The sequence below is a fragment of the Cydia strobilella genome, chromosome 14, assembly GCF_947568885.1.
Source record: "Cydia strobilella chromosome 14, ilCydStro3.1, whole genome shotgun sequence".
Classification (NCBI taxonomy): domain Eukaryota; kingdom Metazoa; phylum Arthropoda; class Insecta; order Lepidoptera; family Tortricidae; genus Cydia; species Cydia strobilella.
The window spans coordinates 9756232-9769713 of NC_086054.1; the positions used below are offsets into that span (position 1 = coordinate 9756232).

Consider the following 13482-nt stretch of genomic DNA (forward strand, 5'->3'; position numbering starts at 1 on the left):
GGACTTCTTCGTAGTTTAGAAAGTAAACCAGCATTTAAAACTACAGTCCACTCTTATTTCACCACCTAAACAACACCTGAGACCAGCGAAGATTTTACATGGTCCTTACGAAGCCTCTGAATTGCGAGAAGGCAAGATTGTGGCATCGAGTCGAGCTCCACCTATTCAACGGACCTTCTCCAGTGAAGCCGTGAGTCATCCAGGTTGGCGCAGGGCACATCCAGCTACGTGCAAGTTCCAGAGCTGACACTCATCGAGTCCCAGCAGTCAGGATCGACGAGTGAACAAAGCCGCGACGGACACACGGAGCGTCCCATTGCAGCGGGAATCCAGCCGTAACCACCAGGCAGTTACGGAATCCAGCCCATCCAGCACCAACCAGACCAGTCCAGGAGCATCCAGTGGGGATCAACATCAACCAACATTCAGATTCAGATCCAAAAGCAGTCTGCACAGAAAGAAGAAGCACGAGAAAGTGCGATCGTTCTATTTCCTTTCAATCCACATTTCCTTTGTTTTGTAGCTGCACCATCAATACATTTCAACCATATCCATATAAGTAATTCATATTCATTACTTTTCCATCTAGTGCAGAAAGTAAATTCATTGATTTCATTGCCATCAATTGATCAGTAGCAAGTAGATATTCACTAGATCACTAGTATTCATTAGCGGCATTTATAACTGTAGGCAAACATAACCTCTTAGCACATTTCGTAGCAATAAATAAGATTTCATTTCACAATTACACTTTTAACTTGATACCTAACTGTTAATTAATCACAATATTCATTAATTCATCAATATACTATCCTTTTTTCGATTTAAACATCACAATCGCACGTGAACACGTTATTCAGTCAATTTTTATAGCGAACTGCAGTGTGCCGGGAACGCGTAAACAAGGTAATTAAACCATTGCATAATTTTATTGCACCTCAGATCTATAGTGCAAAGCTCGCATAGCAAATTTTATTAAAGACAATTTATTTCATTTCAAATTAATTTTCAGTAGGGTCATACTTAGTTTACCTTAGTTCACAATGTCTTCGGAACAAGATTTAAATAAACTTTATTACAAGCGTGGGGTTATTAAAGGCAAACTTAATGTTTTTCAGAAGTTTGTTTCAAATGTAGCAGCCGAGCCGCAATTAAGTGATTTGCAGGTTGCCGAGTTACAGTTAAGATTTGACAATACAGTGCCTATATACGATGAATTTGATGCATTACAGACAGACATCGATATTTCGTTTGCGTCTGCAAGCGGAGAGGATATTGGAGAGGAGCGGGCTCTTTTCGAAAATACCTACTTCGCGAGCATGTCGTCTGCGCAAGTGCTGATTCAAAAGCATTCGAGGCGTTATTCTCCCGGTAATGAGTCGGAGGTAAGCGCTACTAATACCGTTGTCAAGGCACACAATTCAGACTTCATCAATTTGCCTAAAATCAATTCACATAAAATACGGTCAGATTCAAATATTGACATCCCGAGTTCGTGGGAGTCAGATTCAATTCAATCACAACAAAGCGTTTGTGAGGAGCAGTCTTTAAAAACTGACCCTGATGATTATTTCAAATATCCAATGCAGTTGAAGGAGTCGCCTGAGGTTCTAGGGGACTCATGTCAACGTGCTTTGGCTACGTCTCTTTCAATGGAGCGTCGCTTAGAAAGCAATCCAGATAGGGGATTCATCGTTAATTTGCTAGAAATGGCAGAACAATCCCTTGTTGCCAATCAAGAACCTGAAAACACATTCACAAGATTAATACTTTCTACACGGTCGCCTCCGCTTCTCGGTGATGGCAATCTCATTTGTGTGGGGGGAAGACTGAGCAACTGTAGCTACGATTACGACATCAAACATCCAGTGTTGCTCAGTTCAATATTCAAGTTACATTACAGCACGTTCTTGCATGCTGATCCAGTCAAGATATCCAACCAAAACGGTAACAGTTGTGAGTTTGTGTGTCTTGCAACGGAAGCAGTTCAAGCAGTGCACCTCGAACTCGATTCACATTTAAATGAACAAGCATACAATACAGACTTGCGCCGGCTCATTGCGCGCTGGAATGAACCTCAGACAATGTCTGATAATGCATCGACGTCATCGGAAGTCACTAAAGGCATCAAGTGTTCATTCATACCATCTTCACACATTACATACGAAGGGATATCTGCTCTTCTGATTCAAATTAGGGCAATTTCAATCTTAAGGCCGCTGACTTCAATGTCAGATGAGTCAAATAGCTTCAGTCCCTTAATTCCTTCCCACTTCCTTATAGGGCGATCCACAATTTTCATACCTCATGCACAGATTGCTAACTCCAGGACTTCGCCAAATCGACGTTCGTGGCACTATTCAACAGGAGAACTCCAGGAAGGCGTTCTGGTTGTCGTGCAGGACAAAACTGCCTCCTCTTCTCTTCTGGCAGCTCGGTCGAGTCATCCGAGGCATTCATGGCAGCGACGGCGTCGCAAGCGGAGCAAGGATTTATAGACAAAGAGAGGGGACTATCCGATGGGCCTTCAAAAACATTCGCCCTCTCCCTGTCGACACATAGTTGAAGCTCTCACGCTTCAAAGCCGGGAGCATGTTACGAATCGTTCGAAAATATACTCAGTTTCGATCCTGTATTCGTAAGGATAAATAGCGAATATTTGTATTAAAAATTAACTTCACAGTTTTATATTATATCATTTATTTTAACGTCTCAATATGTTCACATAATTAATTTAATTCATATTGCATGTTTTTTTAACTAAAACATTCAATGATATTATAATTTAAGTCTCAATGTTCTGATTTTAATATGGCAATTTTGTATTCAAAACTTTGACAGTTAGGGCTTTCAAAATCTCACCATTCATTCTCTCGATTCCTAACGACAATTCACTTTGCCACTTTTTGTACTTCTTCGTAGTTTAGAAAGTAAACCAGCATTTAAAACTACAGTCCACTCTTATTTTATCACCTAAACAACACCTGAGACCAGCGAAGATTTTACAGTACTTATATATAGGTTTATTTTCCATTTCTCTTTTTATTAATTTTTTAAACTTTTAGGATATTTTTTAATTGACCGTAGTGTAAGCGAAGGTCTCCGTTTAAACTCGGGCATTTTGCTTTCGTATTTCCGGATGTTCTTCTCTACAGGGCGACATTCATAACCGATTCTCGTGACATTTTGTGACCAGATTTTATGATTAAATAGATTTGTTTTGTCGATCTAGTTTTTGGAAATCTTTCAAAATGCAGAATTTGGCTTAACGGACTTAAGCGCCAATAGCGTCTATAGCGCTAAGACTATTGTGAGTTCACTGTGATAACGAGTCAACGAAATAAGTATTTTTCACTTTTACATTTTCTAAGCTTAATGCAAGGTCTACAGCTCACAGAGCCACTACTAAGTAACTAGGTATTTGGTTGACTCTAGAGACTCCATGGCTCCCATGTTCCAGTGTGCTGTAACATTAACAGACGAGGCACGTGGCTCAACAGGCGGTATCGACCGCCGTGAAATGGGCTTGCAGAGAATTGCCGTGGATGGCAAGCTATAATGCATTTCGATTTAGCCCCTAAATTGCAAAATTATAGTAACTTGTAAACTGAAATAGATATCATACACTAAAGAAAAAGTGACCAAGCCCACCGGTGGCCGAGGCGGGAATCAGGACGATAGCCGCGTAAGCTGAAGACAGACAGACGTACAGTCAACTAAAATTCAAAAAGTTTTTACCAGTTTTAAAAGCTTTGTACAGTCAGCATGAAATAGATAAATATGGCTAAATTGGCAACTTAATATATCATAATACACCTTTGTTAACATAGAATTAGAGATGAGGATGTGTCCAGAATTTGGCAAATTTGGTCGTAACTGTCTATTTGATGCTGACCGTACCGCCGAGTGTACTCTTTTAAACGGGCTTTTATTTATTTTACCTGCCCTGATATTTAAATATCTGTAATCAAATCTTGGAAGTTATATTCCATTTCCCGATAATTTTTTGAGGTCAACATGTAGCATTTCAATTAAGTTAAAGCTAAGCATATCAATTAAGTTAAAGCTAAGCATTTCAATTGAGTTACTTCAGTGAAAATTCAATTTTATGGTACGTAACATCGAGCTAATCTGGTAATGAACTTATGAGTATTCTGCAGCCCTAACATGATGTGCAGCAAGTTAGTAGTCAATAGCGGTGGCGAGCGGCCAGCAATGCGCTAGAGAATGCTACCTGCCATTACTGCCCCGGTAATATCCTGGAGCGTTAGGGTTTGCACTGTTCGATTTCAACACTGTATTGTGAAGGGCGGAAATCGATGATTTTAAAACCAACCAGTATCCAAGGCCCACAAATTGCAAGATTTATTTCCATAAATGATAAAAAAATGTTATTCACTTACTCGACATCATCATAACATCAATTTAACTAAGTAATTTGTTTTACTTGCAGTTGTTTAAATCAGTTATGAATGTTTTTGAGAATGTCCTTAGAAAAAAGTTTGCTGCATACTGATTTTAGATTTATTTATTTATTTGCAATATGGATATGATATAGCAACATCCGCTAGTTTTAAAGAGGTTGCATATTTTTACACGATTACATAAAATTTACTTGAAATAAAGAACTGATATCGAAATCGGCCGCCTCATAGAAAAATATTTATAAATCTAGCACAGAATTGTAACATCGAAGTTGAATATCATGGCATTCATTAAATGGCATTTTACGTACAGGTTTAGTTAGGTAATCGGTTAGGTTAGGTGAATCGTAATTCAATCACCTTAAAAGTATCCGAACGAAAAAAAATGGAAACAATAGCGCGAAAACATCCGAAAACTCTGCTAAGACTCCGAATAACAAAAAGTATTATTTCTTCTAAAGTTTATTATTTCCAAGGAAAAATTGCTGTAGCACCCCTAACGGCCCATTATGATGATGTGACATTGCCAGGGCTTTACGGGGTTCTGTAAGGCGACCTCTTAAATATTGCCTTAATTAAAACCTCAAACGGATGGAAGGTATAACATTCTAATAAGGGTAGGTAATAAGGAAGTATGTAATATGAGTTACAATATAATACAACCATACATCGGGGTTTTCGGTGCGTGAAATGTTTGACATTAGCCAAAGAGTACTTAGGTATTGACTTCGATGTACTCTAGCAGGTTTCTACCTAATGAATAATTAATAAAAGCAAAAGATTAAATAAAAAAATATGATTATTATATTTAAACAAAGTGAAACACATGTTTTTTTAAAACACTGATTTAAACTTTCACGATTTTTACTCATTATTATTTATCTCCACGGGACTTTATCCAAAATTGCAGGAAACCTGAGGTCACCGAAGGACGTTATCCCGTTCCAGTCACCTGGCGTTTATAAGATCGATTGCAGTTGTGGTAGTTCCTACATCGGGGAAACGAAACGTACCATTGCGGAACGAGTTAAGGAACATATCGCAGCTGTCAAGAACCGTCAGGTGAACAAGTCTGCCGTTGCTGAGCATTTACTAGAGTCAGGGCCAAACCACTGGATTGAGCTTCACAACCCTAGAATACTTTCTACAGATCGTGGGTTTTATAGTAGAAAAATCCGTGAAGCCATTGAAATCAAGAAACATAGAAATTTCAATCGAGACGAAGGTTTTAAGATCTCATCCACATGGAACCCAGTCATTAGTAAGTGTAAGCGAAACCAAATATCGAAAGTTGAAAAATCGAATATTGTGAGTGTTGTGTGTCGACCCGGTAGCATCCCTAGTGCGCAAAACGTTCAAGTTAATAAACAAGACCAAGTGCGGGTAGTTCGAAAAACTCGCGCGCCTAGAAGATGTTGATGTCAACTTTAGCCAGTCTTCTCCGAGACCACGGGGACAACGCCGTCCTCGAAACGTCGGAGGTACATGTTTTTTTCACCACACGAACGTTAGTTATACTTGCTGTTAGAACATTACAAATCAAATCCGAATGAACTTTATTTAATACCTATCATTGAAAATCTTCATTTAAGAGTTAATTCTACTCGTCGACATCAGAAATCAATTTAAAATTTGCATCAAATTACTTCTCTACTCTTGTTGATAAAATGCAATTTTCTCTTCTGTTTTTAGGGTTCCGTACCTCAAAAGGAAAATACGGAACCCTTATAGGATCACTCGTGCGTCTGTCTGTATGTCTGTCTGTCTGTCTGTCCGTCTATCTGTCTGTCCGTCTGTCACAGCCTATTTTCTCCGAAACTACTGGACCAATTAAGTTGAAATTTGGTACACATATGTAAGTGTGTGACCCAAAGATGGACATGTAACGTAAACATATTAATTTTAAACACGGGGGCCACTTTTGGGGGGTAAATGAGAAAATTAAAAAATAATATGTTACATATCAAATGAAAGAGCTCTTTGTGAGAATCTCAATTTTTTTTATATAATTTTAAAGTAAATAGTTTAGAAGTTATTCAAGAAAATAGGCAAAAAATGACCACCCAAAAAAATATACAAAATAGATCACAGGAAAACCTATTAAAAATGTGAATTCAAGCGTGAGTCGGACTTAATTACTTAGTTTTTGATCCGACCCCTACGGGTTTTTTAAAGACATTTCACATAAAAGATACATTGTTTAAATTATGTAATGTACGGAACCCTTGGAACGCGAGTCCGACTCGCACTTGGCTGGTTTTTTGAAATATAGAGAAGGTCTTTAGGCGAGCTTGTGTGGTGAAAATAAATTGTATCATAGTAAGTATAAAACTCACAGAGAGGTCGTTATTCATTAGGCATAATATTAGGTTTTCTCAGACTAACCTATCTGTTTATTCTTACTCAAATCATTCCCGCACTAAAAAAACCCCGATGTATGCATACAACACAATACGGTTAAAGGGTCCACTGACTATCAGTGCGCCGGACGATATCGGCCTGTCAGTTGTTCGGAACTGTCAAATTTTTGTTCTAGGGGCCCACTGACTATCAGTCCGCCGGACGATATCGGCCTGTCAGTTGTTCGGAACTGTCAAATTTTTGGTCTAACTGACAGGCCGATATCGTCCGGCGGACTGATAGTCAGTGGAGCCCCTTCAGTTATAACAGTTACGGTCGGATTTTGGGGGTCTCGAAGAATCAGCAACTGCTAGTTGTCATTTTTTGTATTTCGTAAAGGTGACATTCGGATTTCAACTACAGCTGAGACTTTACACATGCAACATTACTGCTACAGCATCAATGCTGCCGCTGTATCTGTCAATTTCTTTGACAAAATAAGTGACCTTCGCCGCCGGATTACCGTCGCGATTATGCGATTCGTCACTCATTTTATCAAGGAAATTGAGAGACAGCGGCAGGATCTACTCAACAGTAGTGCAGCTTCAGCTGTCATCCGAATGTCATTTTAAATGGATCCACACTTTAACAAGCTAATTTAGTTTAGAGCAATATAAAAATGTTTAGAGACACGTATATACCTACCTTCCGTTGTAAGTTTCGCAGTAGTAAAATTATATTTTCATGTTTGTTGCCCTTTACAGTGGATAATAGCTACTTACGAATACCTGCTGGCCTAGCCAAGGTGATAATCGCTTGCGCTAAGACAACGAAATGTTTCGTGTCTCTCTATCACTCTTCCATATTAGTGCAACAGTGACAAGTTGCATTTCGTTCGCTACGGAGCGTAAGCTATTGGCATGTTGGCTACGCGGCAAATTGCCTATGAAGGCAAATGAAGCATGAAAGTTTGTGACCATAAGGACTAAGTATTAAGACTGTATTTTTAAAATTAACAAAGGCACAACAGCTTCGAATTTTCCTGCTTGTACTCGTAATTCTATTTGTCAAATTTTGTTAGCTACTCTCTTTGTTTACATATTTATCTGACATCCTATTACGTAAAATGACGAACGTACGATCAGAATTACAATTAGATCCGCAAAGTAGGCTTCCTCGAGTGAATACAAATTCAGATCAGCTGTAGTCACAAACAAATGAAATCAGCGACAGGCCTTGTCAATGTTACTATTTGAATGCCAAGAACCGAGAAAAGAAAAAAAAGACTAGAATCCTAGAAGAAGGCTTCGTTTTCGCTGTCAAAGGAACCTTCATACTGCTCAGGTTCATGTTTGCCAGCCTGTAATAATTAGAGTTTCGACAAGTCATCTTAAAACCATCTTCAAACAGTATACCTCGGAAATAGTAGAAGATAAATTGATTAAATTGTATTTATACTCAAATCGCAACTCAACATTGTCCAAAAAATTACATCTTGTTCCATTACCATAGGTATTTGTTTTTGCGATAACCTTTCCGAGCTCTGGTGACAATGATCTTGGCGTGTGGGTTAAATTATTAGCATATTAACACAACGTGTTCGAATGAATGACTGCGTTTATAATCGATCAGAGGGTCCTGTAAATACTTAATAATAAAAATAAAATTAAAAACTCACCCCAACATGCTGGCCATCCACAAACAATTGCGGAATCCGGATCTGGTCGCTCTTCATCCTATCTCTGATCTCATCTTGATACTCCGTGCTCATGAACACATCCCGCTCCTCGTATTTGACGAGGAGATTTCTGAGGATCTTCTTCACGAGGTTGCAGCGCTGGTATGTGCTGCGGACGATGCCCATGGTGGTGGTGTAGATTACAACTTTACCGGCGTCTTTCTCTTTGTAGCTCTGTGAAAGAAATTAATAAAATTAAGTTCGATGAATAAGTCAGACCAGACCCAAATACTTGGTTTTGTTTGTTTGCTTGAGGCTCTAAATGATAGTGACGCCCATGAGAAACCAACTGTTCGGTCAAAACACAAGTCCGAATGATGGACTACTAGTATATTCTGAGACGAAGATTGCCTTATGGAAAAAAAAAATCTGGATGACATGGGTTTAGATGTAAAGCTATGATTAGAAATGATAGGCAAGATACTAACAATTTAACAATTTGCAATTATAGTACACAATTGTATTTTTTTCGTAGGTTGTTACGTTTTTATAAGAATTTCCGCGAGGTAGTAAAAAAGCCATATTTTTTTATACTTCCAATATTATTTGAGTAAAGGTTACAGTTAATTTTTATACAATGTTACGTAATGCAGAAGAATTATGATCCAAATATAATTGATCTAAAGTTATTGTTTACCCCTAATTTTCAATATTCTATTGACTGCTATTTTATTGCACACAACTGTAGGTATTTATGCAAAAATATGATTGAAAAGGTATGAAGCCAGGACAGGTAAGTAACTTTAATTAATAAATATGATAAAATTTCTACGATAATGCGGTAATTATTTATCATATAATAAACGTCATCAAACTCTTTCTAATTCTGGTCACGAGTATAAAAAATATATCTACTAATGACCATCAACATAACACAACATCACCTGACAAATACTGTGTCAACATGCGCTCTTTCCATTACATAGATCAATATTGACAGTGCTTCAATTAGGTATAGAGTTTTATTTGACTTCCGATCGTATTTTCTTCCGTTTCTGCTATTTGACAACACCGGAACTTTACATAAGTTTACATGGAGCTCGATCGGACGCTATGAAATAGCTTACTTCAAATTCAAAATTCTCAGAGCTTCTTGCAGTGTTATTTAAGAGTCCCCGGCAAGCTCGGTTCTCAATACAAACGTAGTTACGCTCTCATTTTAAAACGACTAGCTAGATTGTTCTGAAACTTTGTACTTACAATGAGATAAGGTATATCTAGGTCTGTAATTGTAATTAGTTTATGTAGCTTCAGATACCATAGTAAAAAAATACAGCAAATTTAAGTTTTTCATACAAAACTCGTTTTAGCTCTATTTTGTTTTTTTTATACGCTAGAGCTATATAAACTAATTACAGACCTAGATATACCTCGTGTCATTGTTTGTGAAAGTTACATTACAATTTACAACCCAACAAGTAGTTTTAAAATGAGAACGAAACTCCGTTTGTATGGGAAGGTGAAATTTGGCCGAGCTTGCCGGGGACTCTTAAAGTAAGATATATTTAACCCCGTCAAGTTGAATTGGAACTCAGTATAATGGTATATTTATGAGGTAACAAAATCCTAAAACTTATTTTAATTGGCACATTCTATCCCAAAACTAAAGTTTCAGCTGCTAAAATAACAATGTTACTGAAAATATTACCCAAATAAATCGAAATTAAGCAATTTTGATTTCGGTTAAATATTCTGAATTTCAGAAAATAGTTTATTGAAATATAGTTATTGTTGGGTTTTAATGTTAAGAAATGTTTGGCATTGGGTACGATATTAATAGGAATGATATGGATGGATATAAATAGGTATATTTGTATTTTTTTACTCCTGTATACCGAGTATGCTGGTACTCCTGTATACTGGTGAAGGTCGCGGGAATTCGGTGGTTGCGAGCGGCACAGGATCGGTCGGAGTGGTGAGCCTTGGGGGAGGCCTATGTCCAGCAGTGGACGTCTATCGGCTGACATGATGATGATGTATACCGAGTGAAAGAAAAACACTAAATTGCCATGCTATGTAGCTAATTAATTTGAAAAATATTTTTCTCAAAAATGGACGGCAAAGTCGACGTTGCCGGTTAAAAAGTAGGTCGCGAAGTGCGTAGTTTATGGTCAGTCAAAAATTAAAAAGTTAAAAACATTGCAGTCTCGATTTCGGGACTGCAATGTTGCATACAAATTCCATTATTTGTCGAGTTGCAAACTTTTTAAAAGTTGAAGTGACCATATCAAATGAAGGCATAGGTCCATTAAACAGCCAAACAGATGGTCAGTACTTATTATTATAATGTTGGTACCGCGACTATTTAGGTGTCTCAAATAGGTTGGCGTATTTTCAGCAGAAAAATACACTTCCATTTTTAATAAAAAAAATAAAACGGCGGCAAAGCAAATCTTTTTACTTTTTTCTGTGAAAATATATACATAAGAACGTTGCTTCTGTAAAATATTTCTATTATATTTGCATTTATTGCGCCATTTTTGATAAAAGCACTATATATGACACGGCTGGAAGGCTACTTGCTGGCTTCGGATTCAATTAAACGGACTCCCAAGGTCGTCCGTTTAAAACGAATCCTCAGCCAGCAAGTAGCTACTTCCGAGCCTCGACAATAATGTACTAATGTAGTGTTATAAAGTGTTACTAAAGCGGTTAACGGGATATTCGCAATTTAGTATTGTTTTTATGACTTCCCGATTATTTATTGAAGTTATATATAATGTACCTCTATAAATTGATATGTCTTGTCAAATTCCATTGTATTGCTGTTTTCTATGGAGCGACATGTTCACCTCGGTGACAAGCTCTTAAATAAAGAGAAAAAAAAAAATATGCGTTGTTGTACCTATTCCATCCATGACAAATAGTCTCGTTCGCAATTCCGAATATCTCGAATTGGTTTTCGGTATTTTTTACTTGGTTATCTTAGGTTTAAAAAATTTTAGGTTGATGCAAATTATTAGCTATTTCATTAACCATATTTTATACAAAGGAAAAATCTTAATATATTTTGACGTGAAACGTTAGGTGAACGTCTTTACAAACCCGTAGAAGGGTTGTCGGACCAAAAACCATGTGTAACGAAAAGTGTTACGGCGGGGTGGCTTATATCTCTGTAACTATAATACCGGAGGCCGAAGCGTCCGGAGGCCAGTCAGTTCTCAAACACTAATCCCTGGATGCTTTGCTAGATGCTCGGCCTTCGGCCTTCGCATTAGCCATCCACACCACGCTTTACATAAACCATTGCGGCTGTGTCCGTGACACAGCCTATATCTATTTTTTTATGATGTAGTAAATAGGAGGTAAACGAATGCCACCTTTATTTATTTTAATAATATGAATACTGATAAGACTGCCCAAGGAAGCCATTATTTGACAGCAAACACGCATCTCACGCCTCCGAAATTGCTTATAAAGTAATAAAACATACTTACAAAACAGTAGGCGGTGAACGCGATGTAAGAAAGATCTCCAATAAAACTGTAATAATACCACAATAGTTATTTTCGATACAAGTGCGGAAAAGAGGAAATTCGAAACGAGTGGCGATAAATTAAAACACGACCGCAGCGAGCGTTTTAAATCGACACGAGTTGCGAATTACCTATTCGCACGTGTATCGAACAACGTTTTACAGTACATATGGCCTTTTAAACTTTCGACATACTTATGCACAAAAAGTGCACTTTCCGCACCAGTGCGAGAAAGTAGCACCATATGTACTGTAAAGCTACATAAGATACGCTATACAAGATTTTGCCCATGCATTCTTATCTATTTTACTTTATAAATCTATCGTTATTTAAATTTGTAAACAGCGCCCTCTATCGTCGAATAGAATAATCACGTCTATGCTAAGACAACTTACGATGTAACAGTCAGACTCAATGTCCTTTTATACTTAGTTATGAATGTAATGTATAGATGGCGCTGTAGTTAGATATAGTTTTTATTTGATTTTGTTCGACTCCGAAATACAATGAAATTAAAAGTTAAACACGTGTGTATTACGTGTTTTTTTTTACGACATAAAATTATAACCTTATAGAATAAATTACAACTAAATTAAATATGTGTTATTTAACATTAGAAGATTTTCAGTTATATTGTAATGTACTTATGTCAGTTTCGCGGCAGCAAATAAAATAAAGCGAAAAAAGAAAATTACCTACAATACGAGTACAGTACGTATACGTATACTCATCCTTGTGTACAGTGAATAATTTGCTGGACTTTATTAGGTGGTAGATGTGTGGTAGGTTCAGTCAGTATCAAAAGCAGTGTATCAGTCTATGAGCCAAAAGTGTCTCTGATAGCTTAACAAAAAGAGATATAGAACAATGTAGGTACCATTGCAGACTTGGAAAAGTATTTTTGAGAAAAGAGTGGCTGATAATTTAGGTGCGTCATATGCTACTTTTCACGCTAACTGTAGGTACCTAAGTTTTACCTCAAACACAAAGACAAGATATATTATCTTTCTCTCCTTTTTATCGTAGTCTTAACTAGTCTTAAGTACGAAAAAAGTATATTCGTCACGCCCGTGACTTCGTAGCTAGATACAATGTCCGAATTGCCAGTGTCATTTTTCTATTGCATAACATAAGCCACGGTTGACCGATCCTAAGTAGGTATGTAGGTAGACTGACAGGTGTTAAAAAGATTGCACGAAGTCGCAGCAGGTTGAGAAATGCAGGATGCTCAAATATTTGTTTGAGGTTTGACATCTTTTTGTGGTTATATGGACAGTCAGAAATGAATACCTATAAGCCTGTGCAATAAGTAAAGAATACGGTCCACATTTTATTCTTGATCTTGTCATACCCAACATTGTTCATTAAATATAATCATATATAGTTTTGGAAAATTAGTCGCATCAGTATCATATACCTATTTGACTGTTAATGTTTACCTATGTAAAGTTTTGTCTATTATTGATTAAGATTTTACTTGGAGTAACTCGATATTCTACCTATA

The 13482-nt window shown here is 37.2% G+C and overlaps 1 protein-coding gene across 2 annotated transcripts in view; it reads right to left on the reverse strand.

The window, feature by feature from the left end:
• LOC134747180 (glutaredoxin domain-containing cysteine-rich protein CG31559-like) overlaps positions 1 to 13482 on the reverse strand; it is a 121211-nt gene that overhangs the window by 14620 nt on the left and 93109 nt on the right. For both annotated transcript variants that reach the window (XM_063681765.1, XM_063681766.1), the window contains exon 3: positions 8443 to 8676. In XM_063681765.1, coding sequence (XP_063537835.1) covers positions 8443 to 8676 — 234 coding nt within the window. The remainder of the gene's footprint in view (positions 1 to 8442; positions 8677 to 13482) is intronic.